Source organism: Mauremys reevesii, linkage group 1 (assembly GCF_016161935.1).
Source record: "Mauremys reevesii isolate NIE-2019 linkage group 1, ASM1616193v1, whole genome shotgun sequence".
Lineage (NCBI taxonomy): Eukaryota > Metazoa > Chordata > Testudines > Geoemydidae > Mauremys > Mauremys reevesii.
Genome location: NC_052623.1, coordinates 22,087,269 through 22,105,241, shown reverse-complemented (window position 1 = coordinate 22,105,241; position 17,973 = coordinate 22,087,269). Strand labels below are relative to the sequence as shown.

The 17,973-nt window shown below is 45.7% G+C and overlaps 1 protein-coding gene across 26 annotated transcripts in view; it reads left to right on the top strand.

Moving 5' to 3' along the window:
- Positions 1–17,973, top strand: part of TENM4 (teneurin transmembrane protein 4) — a 766,066-nt gene that overhangs the window by 665,470 nt on the left and 82,623 nt on the right. For all 26 annotated transcript variants that reach the window (XM_039490391.1, XM_039490320.1, XM_039490356.1 and 23 more), the window contains 3 exons: positions 2,509–2,628; positions 11,867–12,128; positions 16,113–16,380. In XM_039490391.1, coding sequence (XP_039346325.1) covers positions 2,509–2,628; positions 11,867–12,128; positions 16,113–16,380 — 650 coding nt within the window. The remainder of the gene's footprint in view (positions 1–2,508; positions 2,629–11,866; positions 12,129–16,112; positions 16,381–17,973) is intronic.

Sequence of the window (17,973 nt, the reverse complement as noted above, 5' to 3'; positions counted from 1 at the left end):
ATTGTGCCTGTAACTGTGTGGCTGTTCTTTATCCCTGCAGACCTGAGTGCCCATGAACTCATGAAAGCTATGGGCCAGATCCTCAGCTGGTGCAAAGCAGCAAAGCTCTGTTTACAGCAGTTGAGGATCTAGTCCAGTGTGTTGGCTACAACTTTACTCACAGGCTTTCATCTGCTTAGACTCTGGGAGAGTTACCATCATAATTGTTAGTTATCTTTTGCCTAGGGCACCAGTTACGGCATCTACAACATTTAGTCTCTTTTTTTTCTCTTTGCTTGTAGTTTGTGGGGAGGCAGTGGAAGAAGGTAGCAACCCTTCTCCATTATCTCATGAAAATGTGCTCTATTTGTATTTCAGCTCAACCACTTTAAAATGAGCAAGCAGCCGTCAGTAATGCTTTTAGTGTTGGTTTGAATAGGTAATGGTAATTCATCCTGCTGAGTCCATTGTTCCCAATAGCAAGAAATTCTTGGGCTTCAGAAGAGGAATCCACAGTGATGCTTATCCTTCCACAAAATGCAAGGATGATCAGAAGGCTCAAGGACTTGTTGACCATTCCAGACTCTCCTTCAGCTCTCACTGAATAATATGAGAAGAATGGTTTTGTGGGTAATGTTGAGGCCTCAGAATGGAAGTTATGGGTACTGCCCCTGGCTGTCCACAAACTTTACTGCAGTGAGCCAAATACTTCCCTGGTGGTGTTCTGTCAACTTCAGTGGGGTTACAATAGGGTGAATTTGGTCCTCTGTGTCTTCATTTCCCCATCTGTCAAATAGGGATGGTCATTTACCCAGTGTCCTTGGATGTCACAGAGCTGAATTGTTAATACAGTGCTTTTTGATCCTTGGATGGAAGGTGCAATGGAATACAGAAATTATTATTGTTTTACTGATGGGATTGCTTCTCCTTCCACATCTGTGTGAATTGGGAGTAATTCTGTTGAAGTCATTGGAGATACACCAGAGTAAAACTAATATAAGTGAAATAAAAAAACAGGTGCATTATATCTTGTTTTCTCTGGGACTGACCAAGGGGAACATAGGAATCAAGTAAGTGGATACTAGAGTTGAACTTTGAGCTTTTGTTTCTGTTTACCTAAATGCCAAGTTTTGAGCCATACTCTGCCATCAACATATGCACGAAAATTCCTACTTAAATCAGTGGAGAGTTCTGCTATAACTGGATGGCACGACAACTAAAAAGTCTATCTTCTATGTCATGGAATCCAGTAAAATCCTTACTTGATACAAATATTAGTTCTCGCTGTGCCATACAATCTTTGCTTTGTTGATGTACCCCTTAGACAATAACTTGTGGACTCTCTGGTGTTCCATGGTAATAAGAGATCATGTAAGTGCTTTCCTATGCATTGAGGGCCAGATCTTCAGCAGCTGTAAATCCGTGTGGCTCCACTGAATTATCTTACTACAAATAGATGGATTATAAATTGAGCTCTTGTGATTTACACCAGCAGGGGATCTGGTCCTGAAGCAGTAGGAACATTGGCTTCCAGTCTCTGCTGGTTAGCATGACATTGCCAGCAAAAATCACATATCATAATTTGCCAGCACAAAGATACCACAATTTGTTATCACTCAGAAAAATAAGTACCTTGAGATAGACACTGAGATCAGACACTATCAGATACACAAGAAGTTTGTCTTTTTTGGAATCTCCTTGCATAGCCGTATGGTAAACTGTACAATCTAGGGCTTTGAACAGAGACTTTGGAATAGAAACCTATGTGTTCTATATTCGGCCCTGCCACAAATTTGCTGAGTGACCCTGAGTAATTGAAAACCTCTACATACTTCTTGTAAAATACAAACCTCACAGAATTAATCGGTATTGTAAAGCACTTAGAGCGACTTGGGGAAAAGGTGTCATAAAAGTGCAGAGTTGAATGGAGTAGGTATAATCTACAAACAACTGGTGGTTCTGTTGTTTGCTTGCTCAATTGCTTTAACCTCCTATAAGGAACTTATCTGATTCTGGCAAATTTGTCGTCATATTTTATCCAAAGCAATAACACTTCCTTATGGAATATGGAAGACCTGACTCATCAAGATCATCAGAGGACTTAATTGCCATAAACCTGCCCATGCAGTATTTGGTACATTTCCATCCTCCTCTGTTCTAAAACATGTTTTGTCCTTAATCAGACCAGTACTGTCAAGGCAGTGTGAAGCTGAGTGAGCTATAGCCATGTCAGTATATCATGTGCCCTACAGGAGAAGATACCGGAGAACAGTATATTTGCCGGTGGTTGAATATGACAAGAGTAGAAAAAAGGTGAAGCCAAATTCTCCTCTCAGATGTGTGTGCACAACACCCAAGTCAGCAAGAGCTGTGTGCCTCCATCTGGGGGCATGATTTGGCGTATTGAATTTTATTGTGTGTGGTATTAGGTATCCCGGTGTGCAGGCATTCACAGCAGGATAAGTCGGGGATCACTCCCCCACCTTTGACATGATTCACCATTTCCTATCATTTCTTTCCTTCATGCAGCCATGCGTGTGTGATCCGAGGTCAGGTGATAACATCAGATGGAACCCCTCTAGTTGGAGTGAACATCAGCTTTGTCAACAATCCTCTTTTTGGCTACACAATCAGCAGGCAAGATGGCAGGTATGGTTTCTGCTATATGTTTTACAGTATGTAAGTACCCAGAGCTGCAAATAGTGGAGCCAGCACTAGAGAGAGACTGTCCTGGCAAAGACACAGTCACGTCTGATGCAGCCTGAAGACATTAGTGTTATTGTTAATATTGATACTGATATTATTAGAGAAGTGAATAGAAGCCCTGGGGCTCCGTTGTGCTAGGTGTTGCCCATGCATATAAAGAAATGATGGTTCCTGCCCCAAACTGCATATTCTTCATTGCTTTATATAGACATGATTGGGCAAAAATAATTAAACCTGTAAGATACGGTATTGTTAAAGGCAAGTGGTTAAAATTTGAACAGTTCCATTGAACCATAACAAAATCACTGTGAACTGGGCAATCTTTTGTCTTTCAATACTAATTGGCTCTCTTTTAAGGACAAAAGCTAAATATTAGGAGTAAGATTCTGACTGATGGAGCTGCACATACTCTAGCTAATGGTGATTAACACTAGCACTTTGGAGAGGATGACCCGGCTTTGCTGATTTTAACAGCTCTCCAATCTGACACTAGCATTAAGGATTTGGATTGACCTGGCTAGAATAGCCAACGGGGTGATAATGAAGGAAATGAACACTTGCTAGAGATGTGTGCTTTATGTAGTCTTGGCATGTTCCCATGGGACTTGGTGCCTACTGAACCACTGAAACCTTTCAAGATATGTTCTCATTAATGTTTCATCTACTGGAAAATACAACAGTAGAAGTTGAGTAATAGGTACATTTCCATGGAAAATGGATTATCTCAGCTAAATGAACATATCTTATAAGAGAAGCTGGTGCTTTCGCAAGTCTTATGGTTTAGAGACTATTGAGAAAGATACAGAATCTCTCACATTTACACTGTGGTGTAACTCCATTAATCTCAGGCTTGGTCTACACCTAAAGTTTAGGTCAACCTAGCTACATCGCTTAGGACTGTGAAAAATATCACACCCTGTGCAACTTAGTTATGTCAACCTAACCCCCACGTAGACATCGTTAGGTTGAGGGAAGAATTCCATTGACCAAGCTACCGCCTCTCGGATAGGTGGAAAAACCACTTCCGTTGATGTAGGAAGCATCTGCACAACAGCGTGACAGCAGCACACAGCTGTAGCTGCATAGCTGTGGCACTGTAGCCATTGTGGTGAAGCCATACCCTCAGTGGAGCAATTCCTCATTTGCACTGGTGCAAGGGAGATCAGAATCAGGCCCTAGAGGTCAAATTCACTGCAGTGTAAAGAGCTGGCACAAAACCTACACAAGGAAAAATAATAATGCCTACAAAAAAACCAGACCATAGGTAGGCAGCTGATGTGGCGGAACTCCCTGTTTTTCATGCTGACCAGCATCATCTCATTGTTTCCTTGTGCTCTGTCTGTTGGTCTCCACCTATTGTTAGGGCTCTGATCCACCCTGGGGGCTTATAAGCAAATAATGAGGCTAGCATTGCACAGTGCTTGTACAAGCCCTCTGGACAGGCATCACCTTTACCCCCTACAGACCAGGTACAGTACAGGCAGCACAGCAGAGCAAGCTTCTTCCATACTACTCCAGGCAGTGTTTCACTGATTTTCTACAGGGGCTACCACTAGAAAGGCTAGGTGAAACGGTGCTTCAGTCCTATGCTCGCTCACAGCCACACTCTCTGCCTCCATCTGGACCCTTTGCACCACTCAGGCATCTTAACTCACCAGCAGACAATGTCCCTGGTGGAGGGGAGTTCTCAGCTCGTGTAAAGCTAGACTTCCTGGCTCTTACACCACCTCCTGCCCAAGCTCAGTGTAGCAGGGCAGAGAGAGGTGTGGCCAATGCGCCAGCGTGCTCCACCAATTCCCAGTTAGCTAATGGTCCCTAGGGAAACGTTGCCAGCTGGCATCGGATAGAGCCGTTCCCAGGAGCTCACTGCCGGGGGCTGTAAATCCAGCACCGATCACAAGTACTGTATTCAGTTAAAGTAATAAAAAGGTGGTGATCAGCAGTGCCTGAAAGTAGAGTATTTAATCAAAATAAGTCCCAGCACCAGGCTAGCATTCCTATCAGTAACTGCTGGAGCCCCCCAGTCCCAGTACGGGAGGAGTTAGACGGTTCTTGCACGCGTGCATAATTCCTTGTGATTTCCCCTCATGTTCTGCTTATGTGGTGATGTCGTTCAGGTCTGGTGCTTTGTGCTAACAACATTTCAGAACATGATATTCAACAAATAGTCTGATTATATTACTGAGTATCTTGAAAAATGAGAATGAGACTATAATTGGCCCCAAAATATTGTCTTTGACATTCACGCATCTATTTTCTTGCATGATCAGGCACAACACTACATCTGCGTGCACTGGAGGGAGGTAGTGTATGACTAGATGAAAGCATTCTGCCTTTAAAGAACAAAAAATTAGTAATTATTCACTGAGATGGTATGAGGGCTATTTATAAAATCACTTGAAATATTGAAGGTACCATAGTCTAAAGGTGGTAGTGGGAGTCAAGAAGTCCTGAGCTTTAGTCACAGCTCTGCTGCTGATCTAGTGTGTAGCTTTTAGATACATCCCTTAATCTCCCTATGCCACAGTTAACCTGCCTGTAAAATGAAGGTAACACTTCCTGCCTCGCTGGGGTATTTGTGGATTAAATACTATATGTGATGTGCTTTCAAAATGGAAAGCATTATTGCTATTACAATTGCTGTTCTATACTTCAATATGTTACAACAGCGGGAGCCTCTTCTAATAATCTTTTCAACAGAACAATTTTAGCCTGAGACATTGTCTACACAAGCAATTTGCACCAATTTGACTGAATCAGTTTAGAATCCAATTTCGTTAAATCAGTGCAACCCCCTTGTGGTCTCGGAATAAGAAGGTTCACACAAGGGAATAGTGCCTATTTAACTAAATTGGTTTCTAAACTGATCTAATTAAATCAGTGCAACTTTTTTGTATAGACAAGGCCTAAAATGAATTTCATTATAACTGGAATTCCAATTTTCAAATTGCAATGAACTGTAACAAATTAGGACTTGAATTCTACTTCACTGTAAATAGTTCCACTATATTCTGGTTTACTATAAGTGGATTTCACCCTGTTGTCACAGCAGTCAACTGTAAACTCCAGGGGTGAAATCCTGGCCTCATTGAAGTCAGTGGCAAAGCTCCCATTGTTTTCAATGGATCCAGGATTTCATCCAAGTTTAGGTTGCATTAAATAGCCCCAGAAAATTAGAATAAATTAAAGGCCCATATGTGTTCTCAAACTATTTATCATGATACATGTATCTTTCAGATCCCTAGGCATAAGGATAAACCAACAGTTTTCAGAATGTACTATTGTATATCTGACTTTTCTGTGACCCAAAGCTAATAGAACGGGATGGACAAACTACGGCCCGCGAGCCGGAGCCAACCCGCAAGCTGTTTTAAGCTGGCCCGCGAGCTGCACCACGCGATTCGGTCCTGCTCAGGCCAGGGCGCTGGGTCGGGGGCTGCACCACGGAGCTCGGTCCCGCTCCGGCCAGGGCGCTGGGTTGGGGGCCGCACCATACGGCTCCTGGAAGCCGCGGCATGGCCCTACTCCGGCTCCTACGCGCTCCAATGGGAGCTGCAGGGGCGGTGCCTGTGGACGGGGCAGAGTGGCAGAGCTGCCTGGCCACGCCTCCACGTAGGAGCTGGAGAAGGGACATGCCACTGCTTCTGGGAGCCGCTTGAGTAAGCACCTCTTGGAGCCTGCACCCCCTGAGCCTCTCCCTACGCCTCAACCTCCTGCCCCAGATCTGATCCCCATCCCGCACTCCAAACCACTCGATCCCAACCTGGAGCACCCTCCTGCACCCCAAACCTCTGATCCCCACCCCAGAGCCCACACTCCCTCCCGCACCCCAACCCCACTTTTGGGAGCATTCATGGCCCACCATACAATTTCTATTCCCTGATATGGCCCTCGGGCCAGAAAGTTTGCCCACCCCTGTAATAGAAGGACCGGAGGGCTCAGGGGCCTGGTAATGGATTATAAAATATATTTTAAAATAAATCTTTTCACCACTAGATTGCTGGGTCACACCGGTAGTGGGTCGTGACCAGCAATTGTTACCATCTTATAGATGTTTGTGAAAGGTGTTGGATGATCTCAGTGTACTGCTGCTATCTCTGCTGAGCCTGTTCTGGGAAGAAAGAGAGGCCGTCAGTCTCCTGGCCTGTCCATTGGGTATCTTTCTAAGATAACCAAAACAATAAGTCCATATAGTAATATGACTTTTTGGAAGAAAGCCCATTGTGACAGTTCTCAAGGCACCCAGGACTGTGAGTCACCTTGTTACCCTCTGCCTCTAGCAAGAAGTAGCCTTGCCCATGGTGACTGGGTGTCAGCTCTCTAACACCACCAGCCTTTCAGCCATTCCACTACCCTCCTCTGGGCCGTGCCAGCCCTGTCTTTGCCTTGCAGGTTAACAAGAGGTGCACTCCAGTCATTCCCCTGTGGTATCCAGACCCTGACACTGGCTACTCACAGAAATCCCAGATCCACTGTGCCAAAGGAGCAGGGTACCCAGTTTACCAGTTTGACCTTAAACCACCATTCCTGTAAAATCCCACAGCACTTGTGAGCACTGAATAAAACAAAAATAGGTTTGGTTAAGAAAGAGAGTAAACAGGAAACAAGAGAGAATGGTGGAAACAAGTGGTTACAATACAAAACAAAATCATACAATGCAAAGTTGAGTCTCCCCTTGTCCATAGGTACCTTTCCTAGCTAATTAAGTAGGTTCCCTGCCCCCCAAGTTCAGTCAGTTGCAGAGCTGGCTGGCTTCATAGGAACCAGGATCCAGTTTTTCATGGGAATGTTGCTGCTCCCCAAGGTGAAAGGACACAGAATGCCTTTCCCCACTCTGTGCTATACTGAAACAGTCTTTTGTCTTATTCCTGGGCAGGGTGATTCTCTGGCTGCTGTAATGTTCCTTTTTATCTGCAAGTGGTTTTGATTGTTTGCAGTTTTCTCTGATGGTTTTCCATTGAAAGGCTTGGGATGGGGCAAGGCTAGACAACTGAGGCTTGCATTACATCACTGGCTAACCAAGGCGGGGTAACAACTCCCTCCTACTAAGATGGGCCATTGCTGAGATATTTTATCCCCCGGTGACTAACTTTTACTCCCAGTCCATAACGTATACTTTCAGCGTAATTACATTATGCTTTAAATATTGCCTGCACATAGGTCTCGCAATGATTATGAATCTTGACCAGTTACAAGGGTTCTGTAGATACCTTACATGCTACTCTTTATGGATAAGTGTCCCACAAAACGTGTTTGCTGTAGTGAGTTTGTCGAGTCCAAGGTGAGAGTTGTTTGCAAAGAACAGGGGACACTTTGCCAGGGAGCTTCTGTGTCACACCCACCCATCCCTGAGATCAGCAGCCCACCTGGAAGCATTATTTAGGGCTTTCATCCTGAAGAGAATTTTGCTGATACTAACTTTTATTTCACTGCTGTGCGGTTTTTTTTCCATCTAGGCAACTTGAGGTATGTCTACACAGCATTTTGGAGCCTGCGGGAGCAAGCCTCCCAGCCCACCCCCCTCCCAAACATCAGAGCCTGAGCTGCAACTTAAAAGTGCTGTCTACACAGCCAGAGCCGGCTTTAGGCCAATTCGCCCAATATCCCGGAATTGGGCCCTGTGCCTAAGAGGGCCCCGCACCATGGCCCCACACCTTAGGCGCCTTTTGAATTTTTTTATTTTTTACTCACTCGGCAGCGGTCCGCTCCGGGGTCTTTGGTGGCATTTCAGCGGCAAGGGGTCTGCTCTGGGGGTTTTCGGCAGCATTTTGGCAGCAGGGGGTCCTTCGGTGCCGCAGAAGACCCGGAGCGGACTCCCCACCGCCGAAGTGCCGCTAAAGCCCTGGACCGCCGCCAGGTATTCGAATCGGTCCCCACGGTTAATAAAGCCAGCCATGTACACAGCTATTTTTAGAGTACTAGCGCGAGCCCCGCTACCCAACTCTATCAGCCCAGGCTGAGAGGTTTGCTGCCACGGGCTCCAAAATGCTCTGTCTTCAGACCCCTCAAGGCTAAGCCATGTAACTCGAGAAACAGTAGCTGATGAGTGGCGGTGTCTCTTGCCGTACAATGCAAGCCTCTGTGTTTTCACAGCTGCTTGAGTCTGACATTAGATCGATGCCTTCCCTTCTGGCTTGGGTTTCACATCCACAGGAGACGCAAGCTTTTTTTCCCTGCAGGCTAACATGCCTGACCAAAGCTTATTAGAGCCCAGGGCTCCTAGCAGCTCCGCTCACCAATGACAGAAGCAGAGACGTTTCTATAAATAAACCATTCCTAGTTTTCCAACAGTTGTTGAACAGAGTTTTTTTTACATTTATCCCTTCCTTCTTTCGCCCTCTTTAGTGCTCAGCCTTGTGCGAAGTGAGCTTTTCCCTTCTAGCAGCAGGGCTTGCCAAATGCTAATTGACTGTTAAAAATGTCCTCATCAAAGCACAAATGCTGTTCAGCTAGCTGGCAAGCCAGGGCGTGAGTTACCCATTAGGCTTTTAAAAGCCAAGTTACATAAGTCTGGGAAGTTGACGCCCCACTTGAGTTGCAGAATAAACACCTTACGCATCTGGAGCTTTTAAAATGCTCTCCCCATGCCCTGTGGACTTGAAAAAAAAATGTTTTCATAACTACATTCACTAAGCAGAGCCTAAGGGCAGGTCTACACTAAGGGCGGGGGTCGAACTAGGGTACGCAAGTTCAGCTACGTGAATAGCGTAGCTGAACTCGAAGTACCCTAGTTCGAACTACTTACTCGTCCAGACGCCGCGGAATCGAAGTCCGCGGCTCCAAGGTCGACTCCACCACCGCCGTTTGCAGTGGTGGAGTACCGGAGTTGACCGGAGCGCGCGGGGAGTTCGAACTATCGCGTCTAGATTAGATGCGATAGTTCGAACTCTGAGAAGTCGAACTCACCACGTCGACCCGGCAGGTAAGTGTAGACTAGCCCTAAGATACAACCAAATGATGATCATGGATGAAAAAACAAGTCTTTATGGTGACCCACTAAGGGTTTTTTTAAAATGTGGCTGAGCTCTTTTTTGCTTCTCTGTGATCTATGAAGAAGGTCCGAAAGTTTTTTTTAATTAATTAATTTTAAAAAAAGGTTTTTTCTGCCTTTTTTTTTCCTCTTTAGAAATATCACCTGCACCAAATCTGGACTTTCTTGGTTTTGCTTGAGGATTTATTGGGGCATCTCAGGGTGCTTTAGGACTTGTCTTCACTGCCCCACTACATCGGCACAGTTGCACCGATGCATCTGCACCGATGTAGCACATCTGGTGAAGACGCGCTATGTCTCCCATCCATGTAATTACTGCACCTCAATGAGAGGCAGAAGCAGTGTCAGTGGGAGAGTGTCTTCTGCCAACATAGCACAGTGTAGACACCGCTTTAAGTCAATGTAACTTATGTCGCTGAGGGGGGGTTGGCAGGTTCACACTGCTGAGCGACGTAAGTTACATCGATTTAAGCTATAGTGTAGAAAAGCCGTTAAGATATTCAGGATGGTACTTAACCACATGCTTATCTCAAAGCATGTGAGTAGTACTACTGAAGTCAGTGGGTTTATTCACATGCTAAAAGCTATGAACATGGTTATAGGCACCAACTTTCCCTCTTTCCCATGGGTGCTGACCCCCCTCCGCCCCCTGCCCCGCCCCCATTCCAACCCCTTCCCCAAAGTCCCCGTCCCAACTCCACCCCCTCCCTGCCCCTTTTCCTTCCTTCCCCAAATCCCCACCCCGGCCCTGCCTCCTCCCCGAACACGCCGCATTCCAGCTCCTCCCCCTCCCTCCCGGAGTGTGCTAACGCTGCCAAACAGCTGTTTGGCGGTGGCTGGGCAGGAAGCACTGGGAGGTAGGCGGAGGAGCGGGGACGTGGCGTGCTTTGGGGGAGAAGGGGGTTGGGGGGTGGGGATGAGGGGAGCTTGGCTGCCGGTGGGTGCTGAGCACCCACTAATTTTTCCCTGTGAGTGCTCCAGCCCTGGAGCACCCATGGAGTCGGCGCCTATGAACATGCTTAAATATCTTAAATCAGAGCCTAACACCTTCCTTGAAGATGCAGGGATGTTGTCTAACAAAGACTGCCTTTATCCAAAATGTTATTTAGGCATTGAAGTTAAATAGATGTTAAAACAAGTCAACCAAAAACCCAATGGCTTTAAAATCTGACTAAAATCCCTTTCCCTTTCAATTACTCTACTTTCACTTTCTTAGCTCTTGTGATGTCATCATGTCATTAGTTCTGCAGCATTTCATAAATCTTCCAGATGTGAAGTTCTAATGTAAAAAGCAAGCACGGGGAAAAAATCAAACCGAAACACTTCCATGCCTTCGCTATAAATTATAAAGAAGCAAAGCAAGGGCAGTTTGGATTATGAGCTCTTTGGAGCAAGGACCATCTTTATTTTTCTGTGTTTGTAAAGCACAGGGTCCATATTTAGGGATAAAAATGCCAAATCCATGCATGGTCTGATTTTCAGAGATGCTGGGCTCCCCTTCGTGGGAGCCGTGGGCCTCCAGCTCCTCTGAAAATCAGACCATTACATTTTAAACCAAGTTACTGTAAAATCAGCAACTTCTCCTTCCACTCACCTGTCCCAAAATGATTTCTTTCTTGATCCGTGTTCTCCCTGCCCTAGTGGGTGATGCCGTCGCTAACACATGAAACAGTCTGTTAGTGAAGTCAACAATGGCTGCAGGGAAAACGTAACCCAGAACCGAAGTCTGGGCAGATAAGTGAAGGAGAATCCGCTTTCCAGATAGTTGATTTAAATGTGTAAGTCCATACGAGCTGTGACTGATATTGGATCCTAAACACATTTTTCAAAATAGTAAATAAAACCTTTGAGGTCCAATAGCTCAGGAGAGCAATCACAAACATAAACTTTGTCTTTTAAAAAGAAGCTAGTGTGGTTTAATAACTCTCTCTCTTGACTGAATGTCACCCAGGGGTTCTATTCCTGGCTTTGCCACTTACTTACAGTATGACCTTGTCCAAATCATTTAACCTTGTTGTGGCTCAGTTTTTCCATCTGTAAAATAGGAGTGATAATACTTCTCTAGCTCACAGGGGTTTTGCGAGGGTTAATCCTTTAATATTTTCACAGTGAGGTTCCTGTTCGGAAGGCTGTAGACATACCAAGTATCATTTGTTTTATTTTTATTTTTACTTTGTCTCTTAAAAACAGCTTTGATCTCGTCACTAATGGTGGGATTTCCATTATCTTACACTTCGAGCGGGCTCCCTTCATCACTCAGGAACACACGCTCTGGCTACCCTGGGATCGCTTTTTTGTAATGGAAACCATAGTCATGAGGCATGAAGAGAATGAGATTCCAAGCTGTGATCTCAGCAACTTTGCCCGTCCCAACCCCGTGGTCTCCCCGTCCCCCCTGACAGCATTTGCAAGTTCCTGTTCCGAGAAAGGCCCCATTGTTCCAGAAATTCAGGTATGAATCTTCTTTCTAAAGTGAAACATTTGCTCCAGGCAGTCAAGAGGAGCAGTGCATATGGAGCTATGCCCACCCAGGAGTGTGCATCCTATTCTATTTCTGTACTTGTTAAAACATTTTGTGACACTGATTTGGGCTTCACTGGCAGCTTTCCAGAAGCCTAGAGGCCTTGCTTAATTTACACTATACATTTACTTACTTTTAAAAATCAAAAATCGACGTTTGGCCATAATGCTTGGGTTTTGTTCATCTCTGACAGATAGACAATGACGTGCTTATTCACCAACAGCAAAAACTGCACTGGCTCTGCTTTGTCCTCACCTCCCGTCTACAGGAAAAGGGTGGCTGTGGGACACATTTTAGGATGTAACAGACCTTCGGGGTACGTTTCAGCACCCACTGCTAAAATGCCTAATGCTGCTCTTCTGCTTTGGGGCAGAATTTTGGAATTGAACTTTCCCAAAGTTTGGGAAAAGAACTTTCAACCTTCAAGCCTGAAGAGAATATTGTTGGGATGAAATCCTGCCCCCATTGAAGTCAATACGAATTTTGCCTTCGTCTGCATAATTCCCACATTGTGTAACATATATTATAAAAACACCCTAATGGAAAAGTGCTTGAAATTCTACCATTGCATTCTATTAGACACACTTCTCAATAGAGAAATGTTAGATACAATAGACATAATCACATTTATTCCTTGAGGGATATAGGAATGCTTATTATATTGCAAAGCAGAGTCGTAATACATTTACAGAGGATTCCAAAGTACTCCGCAGTCTGAAATGCAAATGCTCGTTCACAGAAATGAAGCAATCTCTGGAGTACAGTGTTGCGGCTATTTAACTGTACACAACAGAATAACAGAGTCCTGCAACTGAAAGGGGAATTTAGGTAATCAGATTGGTAATTTCTTAAATTAAATTTCTGCTGGGATATCAGGGCTAATTCTCAAGCACTCAGGACCTCAGTTTAATCCGTCATCCAAAAGGCAAAATGACAGTATTCAAATGTCTTTGTTTCTCATCAGTTTTTGGGTCAGAGTATTATGTGTGTCATGTTGAAGAAATTGGAAAGAGTAATAGTTTCCTCGCTCAGTGGAGTAGGTGTGGGATGGCAGAGGAAGGAGTAGCTGGAATAGAAACATTTAACTCAGTTAACATTTAATTGAGCATCAAGATTTTTCAACTTGTCGCATGCAAAACTGGCAGGCTTTGCTACAGGCAGGAGTTCAAGACTGTGGCTGTCATCAAGGGGTTAAAAGAAAGAAGCAGAGAGAATTCCTAATATGTGTAAAGCGGAAGTTCTTATTTGTAATCAGTCTAGTAGTGGGTTGGCCACTTTTGTAGAGTACTGAGCGTATTATTTATATTGCACTAGCATGTAGGAACCCTGTCACAGACCAGGACCCCATTGTGCTAGGTGCTGCACAAACCCATGCCTCTCTGGATCTAGCAACAGTACTAATTAACAGATAGACAGAAATACGGGGACAGTTTCTGCCTCTACTTTTGTAAGTTCCAGGCAGTTTGTGGCCCATCCTTTTCCCAATGCCATTTTTCTGTGGGTGTGCATCACCGGAACAGTATTGCCCCTGAAATGCAACAAAGCACAATATGCAGCCATTTTGGAAGGTCTTGTGAGCCTCATGATTTGAACCACCTCTTGAGGCAAGATCCTTTTAAATCCATTCTTGGCATTTGTTTGATGGGTATTTACTACTCAGTTGACCCTTCCTCTGAAATGGTAGTCAATAGGGACAGAGAGAAGTCAGTTGTGGCAGAGAGAAGTAAACATTTCATACACCGAATTGAACCAGACATTGCCACCGAGGTATTGTTTTGCAATTATTTCTGGCTGGCGTTTTCCTATAGGGGTTGTATGTGAAGACAGATTAGATGAAAGGGACCGCCTTCTTTGCACCGCTGCTCAGCTGGTCTCTGACTGAGCCTGCTGCCAGCATAGCTTGTTGCTAAGCTTGTAAAATCTATTTTAAAATTCCTGGGTTTTCCCAGATCTGTCATTTTTCACCCCCGTAAGTGCATAGGTATGTAAATTGAAAAGGCTGCGTTAGATAAAGTAAATATTTATGGACGTGGTGCAACAGTACTTTAACTTCCGTGATGCATCAGTTTGTCAAGTGCTGCTGTGCTCAGAGCTTGTGAGTTATCACTTAAAAAAGTATTAGCTCTTCGATAATAGCCCAAAACAGCCGCTCTTAGGAGCTTCATTTCCCAGAAGGGTGGTTATTTATAGCTAAAACCCATATAAGAGGAGCGCTCCAGCACAAGTGAGGCTGTGTAAAGCTCCAACAAACAGGGGTCAAGTCTAGTGGTTAGAGCAGTGCACTAAAAAGAAGTTCAGACTCCTGTGGTCTATTCTTGGCTCTGCCATTGACTGTGTACCTTTAGCAAATCCTTTTAACGCCTCTGTCTTTCACTTTCCCCATCCATAAAATGGGTAGAAGCCTGTTTTTTATTTATAAAGCATTTTTTCAGATCCTTCAGTATCCAAGATGCTCTGCAAGTGCTGGAAGTATTGTTATAGGCAGCAATGCCTATAGTTCAGATTGCCCAATGCTTTCCATGACAGGACTTTGTTTTCAGTTGCTAATACATTGTGCTGGCTATTATTAAATGGAGATATACCTATCTCATAGAGCTGGAAGGGTCCTTGAAAGGACATTGAGTCTAGTCCCCTGTCTTCACAGCAGTACCAAGTACCATCCCTGACACATTTTTACCCCAGATCTCTAAATGGCCCCTTTAAGGATTGAACTCACAGCGCTGGGTTTAGCAGGCCAATGCTCAAACCACCGAGCTATCCCTCCCCACTAGCTGTCTAAGGCTGTTTTTTTAGAGGGAAGTTCCAGCTAAAATGGTTCAGCCTTTTCCAAGAACAAGGTTGGGGGGAAATACACTGTTTTGCTCATGTTAAAAAAAAAAATCATGCAGCCATTTCACTGAGAAGCTCTTGCACCTCTGTGTTTTGGAGCAAGGACTGGACATTTGGCAGGGTGACCCACCCTAGTTTTGAGGATGTGCCTTTCGCCATCCCCAGAAAATTTGCCCTAAACTAACCAAGTTATAACCCTCCCAAAAATCTCAGTTCATATATGCTCAGTAGAGACTCGTGAGAGTTTAGCAGCCAAATTCTCTGAAGATTCCATTGGTACTGAGCATGCTCAATCCCCAGGGCAGCTAGGGCTGAGCAAGACTTTTTCTGCAGTTTCTTGTCCCATTTGGCCAGGACTGCAGTAGTACTGGGCACTGGGACTGAGAGGAGGAAAACTTTCCCTGCTGGTGCCCAGGCAGCATGGAGGAGGAGGAGGAAGCAGGATGCCTGGAATGCAGAGGGACAAGGAATAAGTTGAGAGGAGAGCTCAAGGGAGCGGGGGCTAGGGGCAGGAGCAGGGGATGAGGAAGGATAGAAGTAGAAGGAAGGCGAAGGGCAGGAGGAGAAGAAAGAAGCAGAGATGGTGGGTCACTGGCAAGAGGTGGGGCTGGAGCTGGGGAGAGAGGAGACAGGAGCAGGGTGGGAGAGGATGGGTAGGAACCAGGTGAGATAGCAGCAGGAGGAGGGATAGAGGGACAAATAGGGCTCACTGTCTCACAAAGAGTCCAGGAGATGAAGATTGTCACCCAAGGAACACAGCAAGATAGAGGACAAAGCGGAGAAAAGGGAGCATTGGCTGGGGGCATCTTGGTTACAGATGGCTGGAGCCTTTTTCTGCTTGGATCCCATTGTAAGCATTTTTAACCCGCCCTTCCCATCCCACCCCACCCAGAGAAACATTCCTTGGCCACCACGAATAACCCTGTACATTGTGAATATTTTATAACTGGTGCCTCGTAAGTGGGCTGGTTTAGAAACGTCTCAGAGCGCTTTCCTGAAGATGTAAGTGTCTGATTAATTGCAACTTTGCTGCCTTTTGGTGTCTGCTCAGTGGTGATTTAACACCTCCTGGCTGTTTTTCCTCAGGCCCTGCAAGAGGAGATTAACATTGCTGGCAGCAAAATAAAGCTGAGCTACCTGAGCAGCCGCACGGCTGGCTATAAGTCAGTCTTGAGGGTCAGCATGACCCATCCCACCATCCCCTTCAACCTCATGAAAGTCCACCTTATGGTGGCCGTAGAAGGACGCCTCTTTAGAAAATGGTTTGCAGCTGCCCCGGACCTCTCCTATTATTTCATCTGGGACAAGACGGATGTCTACAGCCAGAAAGTGTACGGACTGTCGGAAGCCTTTGGTAAGCTGCCCTCAGGACACATTCCTCTCCTTCCATCTTGCATGTAAGAAGTTGTTAAGTGGCCGCACGCAAACCTTATCGTAGATTATCCTGCTCTTGCGTTTTCTTCCTTTCACTGCCCTTTCCAGCACGTCATCACAGCATAACCGTTGTGGGCCTGCTTCTCCACTGCCCTGTCCTTTGTGTGATCCTCTACGTCTGTAGAACGATTACCCAAGGTGCGAAGCGGTGGAAAATCGGGCTCTGTGTGTTCTTTGCACCATCTCTTGAACACAGCACCATCCATGGTTTGTAGCCAGCGGGATCTGCAACTGAAGAAGTTGTATTCCTACAGGAGGAGGAAGCTGCCTCTGTGCTGCCCATGTACCACTTGTACGGCTACAGCTCCTTCCGCTTTTCGCGGACGTGACAGAGCCCACGTAGCCCAAATGCCATGTCTGTCAATCAGTTGCGGTGGAAAGGACATTGGAGCGGGAGGGGCACTGAGCATGCATAGTGACTGCTCGGTGCCGCAGCTGGTTGCTCCCTGTCTGACTGACAGTCAGCCAGAGGAATCTTTAAAGGAGCCATGGTCCTTAGCTCACATCTCTGCAATAGGGTTCAGCCAGGCGGAGTAGATCAGGCCTTGGCAATGGCAACAGCATGATGAGAGGGCCCCCGCCCCAGGTGTTTCCACAGCTATTTTAAAACAACAGACATCCACCCCTGATCCTGATCCTCCTTGTTGCCCCTGGAGCAATTCAGGGATAACTTCAATCCTGCAACTAGACTCCTCTTTGCTCCCCTGTAGCCTGTGTGGAGATATGCCTCTCAGGAGGAGAGCAAGGGCTCTTTGTCTCAGTCTGCAGAGAGAGAGAGTGAGTCTCTTATTCCCACTTATACATGGGGCTGAGATTCCTTGGGAGAGGCTGCTTGACATGACCTGCTGAGGCTTCTGAGACCCTGTAACACCGCATAAGTGAGGCTCTGGACAGAGCAACGTGTACAGATAACACATAGTTAAGGTCCTACCAAATTCACAGTCCATTTTGGTCAATTTCACCATCATAGGATTTTAAAAATCATACATGTCATGATTTCAGCTATTTAAATCTGAAATTTCACAGTGTTGTAATTGTAGAGGTTTTTACCCAAAAAGCGCTGCCTTCAGAGCTGGGCAGCTGGAGAGTGGTGGCTGCTGGCTGGGAGCCCAGCTCTGAAGTCAGAGCCGCTGCCACAGCAGCAGTGCAGAAGGAAGGATGGCCTGGCATGGTATTGTCATCCTTACTTCTGCATCGCTGTCTGCAGAGCTGGGCCCTCGGTCAGCAGCTGCCACTCTCCAGCCACCCAGCTCTGAAGGCAGCACAGAAGAAAGGGTGGCAATACCGTGACTCCCCTAAATAACTTTGTGACCCCCCTGCAACTCCCTTTTGGGTCAGGACCCCCAAGTTGAGAAACACTGGTCTCCTCCGGGGGGAGACCAGATTTCACAGTCCGTGACACGTTTTGTAGGGCCCTATTCATAGAGAAAGAATTACGTACCTAGTGTGACTTTGGGGGGCAGATTTTTATGAAGGCCTCAGCCTGTCCCCCATGTCACACTCACAGTTAGTT